General features: G+C 41.0%; 1 protein-coding gene across 1 annotated transcript in view; it reads left to right on the plus strand.

Annotated features, from left to right (window-relative positions):
• Positions 1-17,792, plus strand: part of lamc1 (laminin, gamma 1) — a 273,781-nt gene extending 255,989 nt beyond the window's left edge. The window contains exons 25-28 of the mRNA XM_063064045.1: positions 138-337; positions 8,696-8,854; positions 8,952-9,051; positions 15,022-17,792. Of these exons, the coding sequence (XP_062920115.1) occupies positions 138-337; positions 8,696-8,854; positions 8,952-9,051; positions 15,022-15,278 (716 nt within the window). The 3' untranslated portion in view covers positions 15,279-17,792. The remainder of the gene's footprint in view (positions 1-137; positions 338-8,695; positions 8,855-8,951; positions 9,052-15,021) is intronic.
• Positions 17,793-20,800: the final 3,008 nt, after the last annotated feature.

Consider the following 20,800-nt stretch of genomic DNA (forward strand, 5'->3'; position numbering starts at 1 on the left):
GGTTATGGAGAGAAGACAGAAGAATGTGGTTCAGAGGGAAAATAAATCACACATGGTCTAATGATGGAGCGAACTCAATGAGCTGATTGGCCTAATTCTGCTCCAAGGTCTTACCATCTTAATTTTGTTTCCCACAGATTTTGACAAGAGAGTGAATGATAACAAGACAGCAGCTGAAGAAGCTTTGAAAAAGATACCTTCCATCAGGAAGACCATTGATGATGCTAATGCAAAGACAAAACAGGCAGAGGATGCATTGGGGAATGCAAGAATGGATGCCAATGAAGCCAAAAAAAAGGCTGAAAATGCAGAGCAAATTGCAACTAACTTGCAACAGGTAAAATGCTTGTTTTGTTTTGTGAAAAAACGTAATGAATAAGCTTTCTCATGGTATTCCATCAGTAACGGTAAATTTTAGTGCCTCTTTGTTCCCCCAGGGCTTCCATGGATTTTGTTATTTGAGTGGGTGATGCATGGCTTGTCTGGCTACAAATTTAATGTGTGAAGTTTTCCCATCGTACTGCATTGAAAATAACATCAATCACTCATTACCTCTGGAAATGAACTTTCTTTTTTTCTATTTTGGCCTCTTTGAGCTAAGGTGTGGAGGCAGGTATTTTAGATCTAAACCAAACAGAACATCTATAATAGGGTAAGAGAAAGTGTTGCTTGTGAGTTGATGGTTAGAGTGTCATAAAACAGAGAAGCTGCCCCTTTTGTATCCATGCTGATGATCAAACTTCTGTACTAAATCCATTTCCCAGCACTTGTCCCAAAATCGTCTATGCCACGTTCATCTTAATACTAGTTAAAAGCTGTGAGAGCTCCTGTCTTCATCTCTCCCCCCCCCCCCACCACCACCCACATACACACACTTCAGATTTCAACCACCCTCTGACTGGAGGAAAAATTACCCTCAAACTCCCTTTAAATCTCCTCTCCGTAATTTAAATCTGCTTACTGACTTCTGCTGAGGAGAGTAGTTTTCACTAAGAGTGGGTGGGGGAGGGGGAGAAATGTACAGAAATTTGATAAAATGAACATGGATACAGTGAACCAAAGGGGCTATGTCACTCTAACCATCGACTAGCAGGCATCACTTTCTCATACCCTACTATAGGTGCTGTGTTTGGTCCTATGCCCCTCAAACTAATTATTGTCCAAATAGGATTTGTCCAAGTTTTGAAAAGGACCAAGGTAGTAGTGTCTGAGCTAGAATTGTTCAGATCGAGCACATTTTCAGCTGTGTAACTGGAATATTGTCAGAGCACATACGAGGGGTGATTGATAAGTTCGTGGCCTAACGCAGAAGGAGATGAGTTATTAACGCTCTGACTGCCAGAGAAAGCAGGATCTTCCAGTGGCCACACATTTTAATTCCGTGTCCCATTCCCATTCTGACATGTCTATCCACGGCCTCCTCTACTGTAAAGATGAAGCCACACTCAGGTTGGAGGAACAACACCTTATATTCTGTCTGGGTAGCCTCCAACCTGATGACATGAACATTGACTTCTCAAATTTCAGCTAATGCCCCACCTCCCCCTCGTATCCCATCCGTTATTTATTTATATAAACACATTCTTTTTCTCTCTCTCCTTTTTCTCCCACTGTCCCCCTCACTATACCCCTTGCCCATCCTCTGGTTTTTTTCCCCCCTCCCCCTTTTCTTTCTCCCTAGGCCTCCTGTCCCATGATCCTCTCATATCCCTTTTGCCAATCAACTGTCCAGCTCTTGGCTCCATCCCTCCCCCTCCTGTCTTCTCTTATCATTTTGGATCTCCTCCTCCCCCTCCCACTTTCAAATCTCTTACTAGCTCTTCTTTCAGTTAGTCCTGACGAAGGGTCTCGGCCAGAAACGTCAATTGTACCTCTTCCTAGAGATGCTGCCTGGCCTGCAACTTTGACGTGTGTTGCTTGAAATTCCAGCATCTGTAGATTTCCTCGTGTTTGAGTTATTAACTTCAAACTTTCTGCATAATCACTCAAAGAGTTGAACTGCACGTGCATGTAACGAGAGCTGTATAACTCATCTCCTTCTACCCCAGGCCACGAACTTATCAATCACCCCTGCTGTGGACACTTTCTGGAGGTCCAAGATCCGTATGCTCCACAGCCGCTGGACTAAGTGTGTAAATGTAGGAGGGGACTATGTTGAAAAATAAATGTGCTAAGTTTTCTAAAATTGATTCCTTCTACCTTAGGCCACGAACTTATCAATCACCCCTCGTTACAGTACCCAGTGCATTCAAGTTCTTTTTGAGGCCATGTAGCACGACTTGAACTGATTGAAGTCAGGCTTTTGTGACTGTGGAATGAAGAGGGATGTAGGACTTAATTACCAACTGAATATTACTAATGGAAAGTAATTGCAACACCCCTGTAGGCTGAACTCTGCACTATGCTCTGAAATAAGAATGTTTGTGAAGGTTAGACTCCTGATTAGTTTAACATTTCAATGCCATTTGCAACTGAAATTGTTCAAGCTGGGATCATGGGATTGAGTAGCTCTGTCTATTGCATGCTATTTCTTTGAAATGTATTTATTAATTAGTATTATTAAATTGCTATCTAAGAAAGGGTGTGCCAGTGTTGGAGAGAATCCAGAGGAGGTTAATGAGAATGATCCCAGGAATGAAAAGGTTAATGTATGAGGAACATTTGATGGCTCTGGACCTGTACTTGCTGAGGTTTAGAAGAATGAGTCGGGGGGGAGGGTGGAATCTCATTGAAATCTATCAAATATTGAAAGGCCTAGTCAGAGTGGCCACTGAGAAGATGTTTTCGATAGTGGGGGACTTTAGGGCCAGAGGGCACAGCCTCAGTATAGAAGGATGTCCCCTTAGAACAGAGACGAAGAGGAATTTCTTTAGTCGGAGAGTGGTGAATCTGTCGAATTCAATGCCTTTTGATTAATAAGGCGTCAAAGATTATGAGGAGAAGGCAAGAGAATGGGGTTGAGAGGGTTAATAAATTAGCCATGATTGAATGGCGGAGTAGACTCAAGTTCAAGTTTATTTGCATTCAACTGTACAGATGTATACAGCTAAATGAAACAGTGTTTCTCAGGGTCCAAAGTGCAAAACACAGTACATACTTCACATACAGTACATAAATAGTATTAACACAATAATAGACGTATTCTGTAATGTAAAAGTTGACATAAAATGTATTTGTGACATACAGGTTTCCCCTGCCATCCAAAGGTAGAGCGTTCCTATGAAATGGTTTGTAAGCCAAAATGTCGTAAAGGGAAGAAGCAGTTACCATTTCTTTATATGGGAAAATTTTGTGAGCGTTCACAGACCCAAAAATAACCTGCCAAATCATGCCAAATAACATATAAAACAAAATAACAGTAACATATAGTAAAAGCAGGAATGATATGATAAATACACAGCCTAAATAAAGTAGAAATACTTTTCCACAATCATTACTGCACTGTTCTCCATAGCGAAAATCTCGCACAAGCGCCATCAGCAGGAAATCTCACACAAGCGCTGTTAGCAAAAGCACGGTGCAAGTGCTCTCCAGTAAGCTTTAAGCTATGAAGCTGCCAAATACCAAATAACACGTAAAAATACACAGCCAATATAAAGTAGAAATAATGTATGTACAGTGTAGTATCACTTACCGGAATCGGGACAGCGCAGAGCACACTGATGATGGTGTGTTAGACTGAGTCGTCGCAGGTTGGGTAGTGCAGTGGCCCCCGCCCTCCGGGCCACCAACCGATACATTGCCGCAAAGCACGCAAGGGTGCATCGGTAGCCGGGAGGCACACAGCACATCTTTAAGAAAAAAGCTGAAATAAACATGCTAATTAATTACGTGCTGCCCGACACGTAGTTGTCGGCCCAGATCAGTGCCGATTTCCGATTGCATCGCCTCTGATCTGGGCCGACAATTACGTGTGGGGCGGCACCTAATTAGCGTGTTTATTTCGGCTTTTTTCTTAAAGATGTGCTGTGTGCCTCCCAGCTACTGCTGCATTCTCCGCGAATCGGTACAGTATCTGTCCGCGGCCTAGGTGTTGGGGTGGTGGGACACTGGGGTGTCATCTCGTCATCTGTTTCCATTAGACCAGGCAGGTCATCTTCTCCTATGACTGCCTGCCTCGATGTCGAAGGTCGAGGTTCGTCGTCTGCTGTGGCTGATGTGGAAGACTTGCTTGACTGCTGAGCCTCGCGCATTTTTCTATCATACAGTTCTTTGTAAGGACTCAAAGAATCTTGCAAATATCCCCTAAACCTACGTACCCTTTCAAAATTAAAATCGTACTTTATCATTACTCATTCGGTTTCGATTGTTATCCTTTCCTCTTCCAATTGCATCAGCTCTTCATCTATCAGTTCTTGGTCATGGGATGCCAAAACCTCTTCAACATCATCTTCGTCAGCTTCCACAAGCCAAACTCACTTTGTCCTTGCTTCGTTCACCACGATCGAAATGCTTAATTATGTCTAGTTTCATGCTAAGTGTAACACCCTTACGAGCTCTTTCAGGCTTTTCCGACACCATAGAACTCATCTTGCAAAGGACTGCTCGCAGGCTCGTGTTAAAGCAATGCTGGCGAGAATGCCATTCCGAATCCGGAAAGAGCGGCTGCTCGGAGCGCGCACTAATTTTTTTCGCACGCTGAATTTTTTTCGTAACAGTGAAAACACCTTCTGAAAGCAAAAACGGTACTAATGTAGGTCTTTCGTAACAGTGAGGTTTCATAAAGCGAACGTTCAAAAAGCGGGGGACACCTATATTGTGAAATATACAACAGCATACTGCTATTGGAAGCTGTCGTATGTAATTTGTACTGGTTGGTCTCAGGGTGTTCAGAACTCTTGCAGTCTGGGAGAAGTTGTTGTTATCCAGCTTAATGATCCTTGTACTTGTACTGTGGTACCGTCTGTCTGATGGTAGGAGGTCAAGGAGATTGTGAAACGGATGGATTCTTCGACAATGCTGATGGTTCTGTGAACACAGTACTTCTGGTATATGTTCTGAATGGGTGTGGAGAGACCGTTATTATTCTCTCAGTAAATCTTCAGAATCTGTTGCAGAGTCTTCTGGTCAAACGTTTTGCAATTCCATACCAAACAGTGATATGACTGGTCAGGACACTGGATGGGTCTCCAGTTAGAATAGGAGTGAGGAGCCTTGCTTACCTTAATCTTCTCAGGAAGGGGAGGTGCTGCAGTGCTTTTTTTAACTAAACAGGTAGTAAGCACTTTAAGAAACTTGGTGCCCCTGACTATCCACAGAGGAACAATTGATGTGCAATAGGGAGTGGTCAGCCCGCACCTTCCTGGTCCGCAATCCTATCCACAGTGAGACTCGAGTAGTTGTGTTTGCACTGGTCCACAAGCCACTCTATCTCCTCTCTATATGCTGACTCAGTATTAAGCCAACTACTGCTATCTCATCAGCAAACTTAATGATGGGGTTAGAGCTCGATCTATCAGGTCAGTCATGCATCAGCATTGTGAACAGCAGCTGGCCAAGCAAACAGCCCCAGGGGTGGGGATGGCATCTGCCACTGCTCAGCATGATGGAGCTTAAGATGTTGCTACCAGCGCAGACTGTCTGACGTCTCTCTATCAAAAAGTCCAAGATCCAGTTACCGAGGGAGGTGTTGAGACGCAGCAAGGATAGTTTACCCTCCAGCTTCTGAGGAATGATCATATTCAACGTCAGACTGAGGTCAATAAACAGCATTCTGACATAGTCACCATTCTCCAGGTGGAGTTGGGATTGAGTAGAGGGCAGAGGCCATTGTATCATTGGTGGGCCAACTTGGGTATATGCAAGTGTAATGGGAAGACAGGATTTAATGTAGTTCATGACCAGATATTCAAAACTCTTCATTATTATTGAGGTCGGCACCATTAGATGGTAACGTTAAGGCAGGTTACAATCGGCCCGTTGAGCACTGGGTAGCAGCCTTGAAGCCTACAGGGACAATGGACTGCTTCAGAGAGATGTCAAAGATATCTGTGAGAATGCTAGCTGGGCAGCAGAGTCTCTCAGCAGCAGGCTAGGTGTACTGTTAGCACCCACAGCTTTGTGTGGGTTAACCCTGACTAGGATTTCCTCTCCTCACATCAGCTGTGACCAAAGAGAGTGCCTCTCCTTTGGAGCAGGGGTTGGGAGAGGGCTCTTCCTCACTGGCACATCGTTTCGTGTGTCAAACTGGGCGTAGAAGACATTCATCTATCAGGAAGAGAGGCATCACTGTCAGGAAGAGAGGCATCACTGTCATTGACATGCAGTGTGGTCTGCCACATTTGCTACGTGTAGTGTGATTTTCTGTGTATAGTCCTGTTTCGCCTTCCTGATAGCACAGGAAACCACGGCTTTTGCTGAACTGAGGGCCCTCTTATCCCCTGAACTGAAAGCAGCATCCCGTCCTTTCAGCAGCGCCCAGCACCTCTACTGTCATTCGTGGCTTCTGATTGGCCCAAATGGTGATGGATTTGATCACAGTGATGTCCTGAATGCACTTTGCCGTATAGCCAATCGAAATTCTACATATTCATCGATGTTTATATGATGATCACTTGATGGTCTAATTGGACTAATTCTGCTCCTATGTCTAGGGTCACATACTGGTTCAGGAATGCCGGTTTCCACCCTATGTCTAGGGTCTTGTACTGGTTCAGGAATGCACATTTCCACCCTATGTCTAGGGTCGCATACTGCTTCAGGAATGCAGGTTTCCACCCTATGTCTAGGGTCGTGTGCTGATACAGGAATGTCCATTTCCACCCTGTGTTTAGGGTCGCGTACTGGTTCAGGAATGCACATTTCCACCCTGTGTCTAGGGTCGCATACTGGTTCAGGAATGCCGGTTTCCACCCTATGTCTAGGGTCGTGTGCTGATACAGGAATGTCCATTTCCACCCTGTGTTTAGGGTCGCGTACTGGTTCAGGAATGCACATTTCCACCCTGTGTCTAGGGTCGCATACTGACTCAGGAATGCAGGTTTTCACCCTGTGTCTAGGGTCGCATACTGATTCAGGAATGCAGGTTTCCACCCTATGTCTAGGATCGCGTACTGGTTCAGGAATGCCCATTTCCACCCTATGTCTAGGGTCGCGTACTGATTCAGGAATGCAGGTTTCCACCCTATGTCTAGGGTCGCGTACTGGTTCAGGAATGCAGGTTTCCACCCTATGTCTAGGGTCGTGTACTGGTTTAGGAATGCCCATTTCCATCCTATGTCTAGGATCGCGTACTGATTCAGGAATGCCGGTTTCCACCCTGTGTCTAGGGTCGTGTACTGATTCAGGAATGCCCATTTCCACCCTATGTCTAGGGTCGCATACTGGTTCAGGAATGCACATTTCCACCCTGTGTCTAGGGTCGTGTACTGATTCAGGAATGCCGGTTTCCACCCAATGTCTAGGGTCATGTACTGATTCAGGAATGCCCATTTCCACCCTATGTCTAGGGTCGCATACTGATTCAGGAATGCCCATTTCCACCCTATGTCTAGGGTCGCATACTGGTTCAGGAATGCACATTTCCACCCTGTGTCTAGGGTCGTGTACTGATTCAGGAATGCCGGTTTCCACCCAATGTCTAGGGTCATGTACTGATTCAGGAATGCCCATTTCCACCCTATGTCTAGGGTCGTGTACTGGTTCAGGAATGCCGGTTTCCACCCTATGTCTAGGGTCACGTACTGATTCAGGAATGCCCATTTCTACCCTATGTCTAGGGTCGCGTACTGGTTCAGGAATGCAGGTTTCCACCCTGTGTCTAGGGTCGTGTACTGGTTCAGGAATGCAGGTTTCCACCCTATGTTTAGGGTCGCGTACTGATTCAGGAATGCTGGTTTCCACCCTGTATCTAGGGTCGTGTACTGATTCAGGAATGCCCATTTCCACCCTATGTCTAGGGTCGCGTACTGGTTCAGGAATGCACATTTCCACCCTGTGTCTAGGGTCGTGTACTGGTTCAGGAATGCCGGTTTCCACCCTTTTTGCACTTTTGAACCAGATGAATTTTAAGACAGTCTGGTGATTTTGTGATCAATTCTCTGTAAACTCAGGGGACAATTGTGCATGAAAATCCCAGGAGGTCATCAGTTTCTGAAATATTCAAACCAACCCCTCTGACACCAGGAATCATTCCACAGTCAAAGTCACTTAGATTACTTTTCTTCCCCTTTCTGATTTTGGTCTGAAAAGCAACAGAACTGTTTGACCACGCCTACATGCTTTTATACTTGGCGTTGCTGCCACATGATTGGGATTAGATATTTGCATTAATGAGTAGCTGTGTAGCTGTACCTAGTAAAGTGGCCACTGAGTGTATGAGGATGATTGCCTGGAAGCTTGGGCTATATTTAATGTGTAATAATATGGATTTTTTTCAAACTTGAATTGTGATCAGTTTGGAAAGATGTGCACCCTTAAGATTGTTCTGCAGGATTAGCACTTTTGATATCTTACAGTTTAAGAACGATCTCTGCATTGCCACAAGTGGACAATATTCTACATGCCTCACATTGTTATTAGCACAGCCTGATGAAAGTCATAAAGTTACGCATGCAAATTAAGAATAATAATGCCACTGTTATGCTAACACCAACGCTGTTTTCATTTTTAAAATGGTGGTTTCCCACTTTGACGCAAAAACATTTTTAGGCTTGGACTTGAAATGAAAGATCTTGATCAATGCTTTTGTTTGCAGAGTGCTGCTCAGACAAAACAAGATGCAGATGGCACGTTTAATGATGCCAGAAATTTGGAAGATGAAGTAGAAAAAATGATGAAAAATCTGAAAGGTGCAGAAGATGTGCTTGCTGGAAAAAGAAATGAAGCAGACCAAGATATGATGATGGCTGATATGGTAAGGGTCTTCCAAGTTTTTGACAATTCAGTGTCAATACTATTTTTGACCTCACAGTGCATACACATGATAAATATCCTCAAACTCTTTCTTCTAGGCTTCTCAAGCTGCAAAAATAGCTGATGAGCAGGCAAGAAAGGCCAAAAAGGCTGTGCAGGGTGTACTGAATACCATCAATAAGCTGTTGGCAGAACTGGGTAGGTTTTATTGGAAGCCTTGCATATTGATCATCCTATTCTGTTAAGGTGTTTTGACAGTTGCCTACAAGGTATATTTTTTTTTAAGTTATTGGTACAGCACAAGCAGAATAGCTAGTTTTGATCTTATGAACTGACCATAAGAAATTTGAGAGAGTGAATGATTCAAATTGATTCCCAGTAATGTTAAGAGCAGTTGACTTTAACAGATGCTATTTCTTCTAGTATTGGCTGATACTTTCCAGGATTCAGATTTCAAAATGGATCGAGGCTGAATCCTATTCTGTGACACAAAAAATATAGTTCCTTTATAGGACATTGTTTAGTTTGTGCCTACTGAAAAGCTACAATTTTACCATAATAAACACTGCTGAAAAAACCTTCATTTGTGGGTACCTTGGAATTAGTTTCTCTTATGATCTATTCTCAGCATTACACTATTGCCTCCATTTTGTGGCGATACTATTTTACGTTAGTTCTACACTTTTTTGCATTCCTAGTAGGGCAAAAATGCACAGATACACCAATGGTAACAATCCTGCAGGGCTGCCAACTAATTTCACCATCAATTGCTGAGTTATTCCTTCACTCCTTTTCGGAAGATAGGGGATTATAGCATCGAAGTTTGATTATGACTTTAAATTGTAATTCACTCCAAGTTACTTGGTTATCCTGAGAAAAGGAAGAAATGCCACTTACAACAGAGAGATAGGACAATCACTGGAAAAATTGCTTCAGGATATAGTATATTCACCATTGTTTTTTTTTCTATTTACGTCAATGTGACAAAATAGCCGGTTTTTTTTGTGACTACCTATTAAAAGAACAGAATTTTAATCAGACTTGGTAATACAGTTGAAACAGCTATTTTTAGAAAAAATAAGTCCCAATTGGGTAATTTCTCTCTAAAAACGTAAGCATGTAGTGCTTTATGTGAAACTGTGTTTGAAATGGATCTTGTGGGAGATCTCCTAGTTTTTAAAACTTGATGTTATCAGACTGCAAATGTCTGTTTTGAAAAATAACTTTGCTATCAAGACATACAGTTGCATTTGGTATTCAAAACTATTAACGTGTCCTGGTGTTAACTTTTATGCTGCAGTGGAACTTATGACTGAGTTATACTAGCAGGAGTTAGCAAGGAATTATCTTTCGCTGAATCGGAGTTCTATAGCATGGCAATGGATCCTTTTCCCCAGTTCATCCTTGTTAACCAGGCTGTCTGTTATGCTAATCCCATTGCCAGGTTTGACAATATATCTTCAAACTTTTCCTGTCATTGTACCTGCTTCTACTCAACTTCGCTGGCAGCTTGTTTCTTACTTGGAAAAACTTGCCCTTCAGTTCTCATTTAAATCTTTCTCTTCCCACTTTAAACCATTGCCCTCTAATTTTAGACTGTCTTATTCCTGAGGTGGGGGGGGGTATTATCTGTGACTATCTGCCCTATCTATGACCCTCATTACTTTATAAATAAGGTTTTCCCCTTGGTGGCCTTCTACCTTCCAGGGAAAACAGTCCTAAGCTATACAATATCTCTTTAGTCAGACCTAATGCACAATTTGTACAACTGTAACATGACATCTCAACTCCTGTACTCAGTGTCTATGTCAATGAAGGCAAGCAGACTATATGCTTTTTTCATCTTTCATTTTCTTGAAAGCAGTGACAGGGAATCCTGCTGTTCAATAACACCCCCAGAGTTCTGCCATTTACTATGAAGACTGTAGCTATTTTATTAGTTACCTCCCGTTCCCAATCAAGTGGACACTGAGTGTATGGTTGTGAACCTCTCGACCATGTCTGCATGCTTTTATGATTTGCATTGCTGCCTCATGATTGGCTGATGAGATATTGCGTTAATGAGTAGGTGTACCTGACAAAGTGGCCACTGAGTGCATATTCTAGCCTGGTTTAACTTCCCAAAATGCATCACTTTACCTTCGTCTGAGTTGAGTTCTATCAGCCATGCAGTTGAACTGGATGCTTTTGTAATCTCAGATAACCTTCTTTGCTGTCCACTTACTACCAATTTTGATGTGATTTGCAGACTTACTAATCCTACCTCCTATGTCCTTTCCCAAATCATTATTATATAACAACAGAGGACCCAACACTGATCACTGCAGCACACTACTGTTTCTATGTCTCTAATCAAAAATTCCCCACTCCTACTCTCTGCATCTTAATTTTGTATCCAGTTTGCTGTCTTATCATCAGTCCCATGGATTCTACCTTCTAGAGCAGACTGTCTTACTGAAGTCCATGTAGACAATGTTCCCCCTGCCTACCCTTATCAACTCTCATGGTCACTTCTCAATGATGTGTGGTTTCATAATATAATGAACTTTTAAATTAACAAAGCAACAAATAATGTAAAAGAGGCAGTTTCTTCTGATACAGTATATTGTATACTCTATTTGGGCAGATACTCTATTCTCTATGCTCTATTTCGTCAGCCATGGCTGGCAGCTCACCTCGCAGGAGGAAAGCTGATCCGAAACTACCGCTGCCTTGCAGCTATACCTACTCACAGAGAAGGCTTCAGGAGTAAACCCCGAGGAGCTGGAGTCTCTGAGGAGGTCCTGCACTGAGTTCAATGCTGACTGGCAACTCCTGCAATGCCGCGGGTGCCAAACTGTGTGGGGTTTGCCGTTCCTTTGAATGTCATCAGCTGTTTGGAGAGGGGAGCCTGCTGCCTGGGCACTAGCTAGGATGTAACATGCTTGGTCAAGGCCAACCAATGGAGGGCTTTGGTATTTGTAAGCAATTAGTCTTTCTGAACTGTCCCAACACATGAATTCTATTTTCTTTCATAATTTCTGTATTTCGCCCTCAAAGCACGAAGTATAGGGAAGTAGCCTACTTGAGCAAAACATTTAATAGAGATGCTTGAAAATCAGTTTGTCAATGAATTCTCCAACTTTAGATAGCTCTCTTTATCTGCATTAGAGCTAGTCATTTGTGCCTGCCATCCCCTTTTGCCTTTTTATACCCCTTTTGCATTTGTACACTCTGACCTATTGCTCTTTAACTGCCACACTATTTCAGCCTTTCCAGGTACCACTATTCCCCAATTCTCTGCCATTCAGACCAGCTAATTTCCCTCTGTCCTAATAAAAGGTCACAGACCTGAAACATTAACATCTTTTTCCACTGATGCTACCCGATCTGCCAAGTTTTCCCAACAATAAATTGTTATTTTATAGAATTACTTACCTTAAATTGAGCTATGAATGGAAAATAACCTACACAAAAGAATCTTACAGAGATTGTACCCAGCCATTTTCATCTTTATTTGTATATGCTTTCAATTTCCAAAGTGACATTGCTCACAAACCACTCTATCACCCCATTCCCACCAAAAGTTTGAATTTTTAAAAATGATGAAATTTTCAGTAATCTGGAGATCGCACTTTGCTAACTCCTAGAATAAGTTAGAATTTCCAGTACAATGTTTTAGATAGGCAGAGAAAAATAAAGAATAAAACCTGCAGTAAATTTGGTAGATTGAGAAAGAAGGAAATAAATTAACAATACCAACAAAATATCTGTGTGGATTAATATCAGGTATTTCTGCACTTTATCTTGGGTAGACTTAATTTCTTTAAAAGCTCAGTAGCATTTTCTACTGATTTGTGTCCATATAAGTTTCAAAAGGCTACCAGAATAATAAACAGATGAGGAACAGAATAATATTTGATTATTCTAGTTACGAGAATTATTGTTTGAATTCCAAGATTCCTTTTATAAGACCATAAAAAATAGGAGCAGAATTAGGCCATTTGGTCCATTGAATTTTCTCTGCCATTTAATCATGGCTGATATATTTCCCTCTCAGCTCTATTCTCTGCATTAACTTTTCATGCACTGACTTATAATCTATCAACCTCTGCCTTAAATAAACTTAGTGTCCAGAACTCCACAGGTGCCTCCAGCTAAAGAAATTACTTCTCATCTCCGTTCTACATGGATGTTCCTCCGTTCTACATGGATATTCTGAGATTGTGCCCTCTGATCCTAGACTCTCATTACAGGAAGCATCCTTTCCCTATCCACTCTGTCTTGGTCTTTGAACATTTGATAGTTTCAGTAAGATCTCCCCGCTGCCCCCTTTCTTCTAAATTCCAATGAATACAGGCCCAGAGCCATCAAACACTCCTCATACGATAAGCCATTCATTCCTGGAATCATTTTCATGAACTTCCTTTGAACCATCTTCAGTGTTAGCATATCCTTTCTTAGATAAGGGGCCTAAAACTGCTCACAATACTCTCAAGTGAGGCGTCACCAGTGTTCTATAAAGCCTCAGCACTACATCCCTGTTTTGATATTCTCATCTGCTCAAAATGAGTGATAGCATCGCATATGCCTTCCTCACCAAGATGCAAGTTAACCTTTAGGGAATCCTGCATGAGGACTCCTAACCCTCTCTGCACCTCAAATTTTTGTATATTTTTTTCATTTAGAAAATAGTTACACTTTTAGTTTTACCAGAGTGCATGGCCATGCACTTCCCGACACTGTATTCCTTCTGCCACATCTTTGCCCATTCTCCTAATCTGTTTAAGTCCTTCTGCATACTCCCTGCTTCCTCAACACTGCCACCCCTTCACCTATCTTCATATTCTCTGCAAACTTGGCCACAAAGCCATCTATTCCGTCGTCCAGATCATTGACTTGAAAAATGTTCCCAACATAGACCCCTGTGGAACACCACTAGTCACCAGCAGCCAATCAAAAATGGCTCCCTTTATTCGCACTCTTCTCCTGCCTATCAGCCAGTGCTCTATCCATGCTAGTACCAATCTTGTTCAGCAGCCTCATGTGTGGCACCTTGTCAAAGGCATTCTGAAAATCAAACCACACAACATCCACTGATTTTTTTTTCTTTGACTATCCTGTCTGTTATTTCCTCAAAGAATTCCAACAGATTATAGTGTACAGAAAGCTATAGACATCCAGTTAGAACAGTTAGCATCCAGTCCTATTTGAATGTTGAATTAATGAATACAGAGATTAATAATTAGCAAAGTTTATAATTTATACTAATTAGCACCTCAATAGGATAATACTTCTAGTTCTGACAACTGTAAATTTTTAACAATTAAGTTTGCTCTTAAAACTTCGTTAGTTGGGCTCAGTTAAATGACGACATTTCTCCTATGAAAGCCAATCATGTAAGCATTGTTACATGATTAGTTGAGTTGTACTTGAATTATATAGATTGGATCCTTCTATGTTTCTGTACTATAGAACCAAGAATCTTGATTGGGCATTATTTGTATCAAAGTAGGCTTACAGCAAACTAAACCCTGTTGCACCATGTTTGAATCGGACAACTATCAAGCCGCAAGTGGATAATTAATTTTGTATTCTATTCATTGAATAATCCAGTAACATGCAGCATTTTCTCCAACCACTGGTAAATTAGCTCCTTGGTTATGGGAAGGTATGGACCATAAAATCAGTAGTGATTTATAACTCATAGCCTCTGGTGACGGTTTAGTTAGAGACTGATACACAAATGTTTTACAATGTTGAGGTATGTTTTAGTTTAAAGCAGGCTTTGGTTTTATGGTCAGCCAAGGAGAAATGTAAACATTATTTACACTACCTCTAGCAAAGCACACTTAGAACCCATTTTAATCTAAAAGGGTCCTCTGTAAGAAACACACAAAATGCCAGAGGAATTCAGCAAGTCACATAGTATTTATGAAGGAGAATAAACACTTGCACTTTCAGGCCGAGACTCTTCAGGACTGGAATTCTCTGTGAGAATGTCTCTTTTGACCAATGCGCAAAGAAACTGTACCTATTTGTTTACTTGCCTCTAATTTGCCTTCCATCCTGATATTGGCATTTCTATGAAGTTATAAATGAGCAATGTTGTAATTTGATTAGCTTGTATACTTCAGAACATTTTCTTGGTAAATTAAAATGGTTATTATTTTGGATTTGTTTTTACAGGTCAACTGGATAACGTTGATGTTAATCGGCTGAAAGAGATTGAAAAAACTTTGAATGATGCCAAGAACCAGATGAAAGATAGTGATTTAGAAAGGAAGTTGGCAGATCTAGAAAAAGCTGAAAAGGAACAAGCAAATGCGATAATTACCCACGAGCAAGATATTCAAGATATTCTGAATGACATTAAAAACCTAGAGGACATCAAACAAACATTACCTCCTGGCTGTTACAATACTCAGTTTCTGGAGACCCCATAGTCACTTTCTTCACCTCCATATCCTACCCAAAAGTGACATTGTACAGAAATTGCCTTATTACCAAATCTTTTTCAATGTCTGACACAACATCATTAAGTATTCCAAGGCTCATAACTGAAATTCCTCAGGCATCAAATGCAGCTGCTTGAAAGAAGTACAAGGTTCTGGACACTGGGCTCGGTGTGAGTGACATACCTATATGACGAGCTACTAGAATCCTGGAAGAACCAAGTTTGTGTTAGAAGGACACACTCCATCTACCTGATTCAATCACTTCACACCATTAACCTTGAATTATTAAGCATACCTTTACAGAGGCCAAACACAAAGGCTCCTTCTGCTGCAGGGTGGAATAAAGTTGGCTTCTAAGAATATAATGGTGTTTAAATTAAATAACTGGCTTTTAATGTAGGTTTGTCTCTCCTGCCGCTGCATGGAGGCATTGGTTCTTTATTGCATTCAAATCATGAGTGTTAACATAGCTTTGTGATGTGACTTTCCTCCCTTGCACCCTCCCCCAACTTTATTAAATGACTAGACTAGCTGTGAAGGATTATGAACTGTTAACATGTTAATATTTAAATTCTTACCACTTCACTTCCTAAATGCACGTTAAATCACATCACTCTAGGGTAGCAGTAAGTCACTTTAAGAGCATTATATACAGTATTCAACATGTTAATGTTGTAAATTACCATGAAAGCTGGTCTTCTCATTACAAAGCAGTTTAGTTTTGTAATACTAATCCCTTTGCTTCCTACTTCTTGGTTTCAGTTATTTTGCAATAGTGGAATGCCCATAAAAATGTCTTGCACTTTTTGTGTGGACTACACTTTTTCTGTTCCCAAGACTGCTGCTTCATCTATATCAAAATTAAAAGCAGATTTTTTTTTTACAGCAACACTCTATGCAACTTTGTACATTGCGTAGCAAAAAAAAATAAAATTACCTGATACACTGGTGCTATTAATTATTTCAAATGTTATATTTTTGTGTGAATGTTTTTTATCATATAATAGTATGAGGAAATGTTGCGTCTGTCTTTGTGTAAATATACTCTATATAATTGTTTTAGGATTGGCTCCATGAGTTACCTCCCCATCCTCAAGTTTCTGCCATCAGCAGTAACTGGTTTTTAGACAACGTTCTGATTGCCTTAGTAATTCTGTGGTAATTTGCTTGCTTGTATACACAGCTGAGATTTTATTTTCTATTCAGGGCTATCAGTCTTATTTGGAGAAAAAAATACCAGGTTATTACTGGTAGGTAAATACCCTGCAAGTATCCAATATTCCAAATGTGGCTATTTGAAAGTTTCCTCCCTACCGTCTTCCTGCAACTTTTCCTCCCCCATGCACCATCCTTGGGAATGTACCCAGCCCAAACATGTTTAAATATACTTCATTCTATACAGTGCTTTCAAAGCAGGGGTGTTTCGTATTTCTGGCCCAGATGGAAATACATAAGTCCTTTATACAAAATGGAGAGAACAAAACCTTTGGCAATCTGTGCTGTTACTTTTCCAGCACATGCCTTGTGGAGGCGAGATAGGCTGTGTGTGCCCTTTGCCCTTTATCCTGCCAGTGCACTGCCAGCCAGACTGAATTGCCTCTGCAACCTGATGTATGTTATTCAGTGTTTGCCTCCTTTTCTATTCTGTTTGTAATCGGTCTTAAGCCATCTCATTACACGATAATCACAAATTTTTAAAAAAAGTATTATTGGTCACTGCTTGATCATCCATAATTACACATTTGGTTCCTGGCTGAAACTATCACTGCAATGATTTTACTTGAGGGATTCAGGCTCAATCTTACAAGCACTGAGCAGGCCTAAAGGATTGCACGCTCTTTCCCAAATATTGTACGTAAAGCAAAAAAATACATCTCTATTTTGAAGTTTAACTATAACAGCCTCTCCTGTCACTGTACTTAGACAATACAACAGTTTTTGTACCTTTTACAGCAGTAATACTGTTTATTTATCATGTAAGGAAGTCAATTAATCAAAAGTATGAGGTTAGCGTCCTACCTGTAGAAAAAACATGTACAGAATGATTGACATAGTATGGAAAAGGTGCAACAAACTCAGCACTTTCTGTGGTGAGAAATAGATCCATACTGTCTTATCCTATGCCTTTTGTTGTAAGCCTTCTGCCTTAAAGTGCCATCATACTGTTAGGAAAGACGTGCAACACTTATACAATTTTATGTATAAAACAGTATTTCTTATTTATAAGACATAATATTTGTAATCTTTATCCAGGTCTCCTGTGTGTTGCACATTCTTCTTGTAATGATGTGACTTGAGAACACTGCTTTTTTTCCTTAACACCTCTTTTGACCCAATTGCAGTGGCCAAATACCTGGCAAATTATTGTTTAATACCTTTTTTGTCTGTAAATCAAATTGTACCATTTAAATAAATAAAAGTGGTATTACATCAATGTTTGAACACGCGGTTCATTTGGTTTCCTTAAAATGTTTCCTGATCCTGCAGTTGAGAATCCTATCAAACTATTTGACTTGTCCAAAATGTGCTAATCTATGGCCCTTCAATAACGGGAAATCCTGCCTGGCGACAATAAATTCAATGTGATGTACTATTACTATATAAACTATCAATACTATTAAAACTAGAAAGCTAAATTCTGGGAATTCTTGAGTTGCTTACTATTGTCTGTTGTAAAATAGAAATGGAAATCTCAGGTACCACTCTGGAAAAAGACCACAGACATAAACAGAATCTGCAGCCTCAGCACGTTGGAATTACCCTTTGGAAAAACACCATTCAGCCAAACTATTATTAATCAATAGTATTAAGTATAAGGTGTTGGCATAGGCAAAACTTGTACCAGCTCTACCACTAACACTTGCTGTCTGTTTAGGGGGTTTGGTTATTAATGATTGTAGAGCATCACTGAGGTTTAAAATGTAGTCACCAATTAGCCATAGGCAACACTTCTGTAAACATCAGACGCGGGGTGGGGGGGTGTGGTTCTGAATGGGGATTCCTTCTAGGAAGGAATGACATCAGTAGATGAAGAACCACCTGACAGGTACAGAAAATGGGATCAAAGCCTATCCAAAACCTCTATGTAAGAATGATTACATAATGCATTTGATTTAAAATATATCACCCTAATGTGTTCAGCTAAAGGATTCACAGACACGGAATCTCTTGTCAGCTCTCAGATATACTTGTATTTCAAATGGATGTTTTGTCAAGAAAAAATACATAATATTTCCTCAAGTTGGCACTAACATTCTAGGTGTGCCACTCTTGCAGTCTGTAAACCAATTCTGCAGAAAGGGCAATTCAAAATATTGTCGCATAGTGTTCAAGACTAAGACCCTCAACATATTTTTTCCATTCTCCATTCTATTTGTGGGTAAATCATGACATATTCAGTGATAATAAACTAGATTCTGATTAGACTAGATTTTTCTGATTTGAACAACTCAGTATCCCAAAGGGGTCCATTATCTTGATTGGCTGAAATGTTTCTTTAACTAGTTGCTTTCAAATGGCTTCATTCACAAATTATGAACAATACTGTATTCTAAATGTGCTACTGAGAAAATTAAAACCAAATATGCAATGGCTGTAATGTGCTACTGGAGACACTTGGAGATTTTGATCGCAGAAAGGTTAGGGAGCTGGGTAAAGGTAACGCAGGAACATACAACAAGGTTATAGCTAAAGGAGAAAGGTAGGGTCAGAGAGTCAGAGGTGTAGAAGCAGAAAATGATGTGACCAGATTTATAAATTGTCTAAGGGGAAGGGTGGATTTGATTTTGAAAGTGATATTAGTTGTTGTTTGCCATTAATGGAGTAACACTAAAACTCCAAAAAGGCAGGCAGTGGGAATGATAACAACAGTATAAAGATGGTTGAAAGTAGTGGCCAGCAAATAATGGGGCAGGAAAGACGATGGAACGTTGCCTCCTGTGTGCCTGGGTCCAGGACATCTCGGACCCAGTCCTCAGCATTCTTAAGTGGGAAGAAGGTCGTGATCCATGTCGGTACAAATGACATAGGAAGAGTGAGGAGATTCTACAAACTGAGTTCAGGGGGTTAGGTGCTAATTAAAGGGCAGGGCCTCCAGGGTTATGGCCTCAGTATCGCTATCCATGCCACATGCTAGTGAGGCCAGAAATAGGAAGATTATACAGTTTAACATGTAGCTAAGGAGTTGGTGTTGGAGGGAGGGGTAAGATTTTTGGATCATTGGGCTCTCTTCCAGGGAAGGTGAGACCAGTACAGAAGAGACTGCACCTAAACTAGAAGGGGATTATTATCCTAGAGGGAAGATTTGCTAGTGCCGTACATTGGTGGGGTTTCAACTAGAGTTGCAGGGGTGGGGGGACCAGGCTGTAGGAACAGTTGGTAGGAAAATTGTGGAGAGAAATGTTGTTAAGATCGCAGATAAATTCAGGAAGCAAAAGGTTGAGCATGGTGCAACTAATGTCCTGTGCTGCATATATTTCAATGCAAGTAGTATAGGAAAGGCAGATATGCTCCGGGTATGGATCAACACCAAGAGTTATGACATTATAGTGAGATGGTTGCAGGAGGGGCAGGACTGGCAGCTCAATATTCCAGGCTCCATTGTTTTAGACACAACAGAGCGGGAGGGGTTTAAGAAGGATGGGTAGCGTTACTAGTCAGGGAAAATGTTATGGCAGTGCTCAGGACGGACTAGAGAACTCGTCTAGTGATGTGTTATGGGTGGAACTCAGAAATAAGAAAGGTATGACCACATTAATGGTGCTATATTACAGACCACCTAACAGCCGGGGAATTTAGAGGAACAAATTTGCAGAGAGATCACAGACTGTTGCAAGGAACACCCTAAGTTGTTATAGTATGCGATTTTGACTTTCTGCATATTGACTGGGACTGTAAAAGGATTGGTGAGATAGAGTCTGTCAAATGTGTTCAGGAAAGTTTCCTTAATCAGTACGTAGAAGTTCCAGCAAGCGGGTATGCAGTACTTGATCTGCTATTAGGGAATGAGACAGGGCAGCTGACAGAAGTTTGTGAAGGTGAACACTCCGCATCTAGTGATCACAATGTAATTAGTTTCAAAATAAACACACTAAAAGATAGGTGTGGTCTGCAGGTTGAGATTCTAAATTTGAGAAAGGCCAATTATGATTGTATCAGAAAGTATCTGACAAATGTGGATTGGGACATGCTGTTTTTTGGCAAAGGTGTGCTAGATAAGTGGGAGGCCTTCAAAAGTGAAATGTTGAGAGTACAAAACTTGTATGTGCTTATCAGAATAAAAGGAAAAGATAACAGGTGTATGGAACCTAGACTTTCAAGAAATATTGAGGCCCTGGTTAAGGGAAGAAAAAGGAGGCAGCAGTTATAGGCAGGTAGGAACAAATGAGGTGCTTATGGAGTATAAGAAATGCAAGAGAACACTTAAGAAAGAAATCAGGAGGGCTAAAAGAAGGCATGATCTTGTCCTAGCAGACAAGGTGAAGGAGAATCCTAAGGGATTCCACAGATAT

The sequence above is a fragment of the Mobula hypostoma genome, chromosome 12 (genome assembly GCF_963921235.1).
Source record: "Mobula hypostoma chromosome 12, sMobHyp1.1, whole genome shotgun sequence".
NCBI classification, from domain to species: domain Eukaryota; kingdom Metazoa; phylum Chordata; class Chondrichthyes; order Myliobatiformes; family Myliobatidae; genus Mobula; species Mobula hypostoma.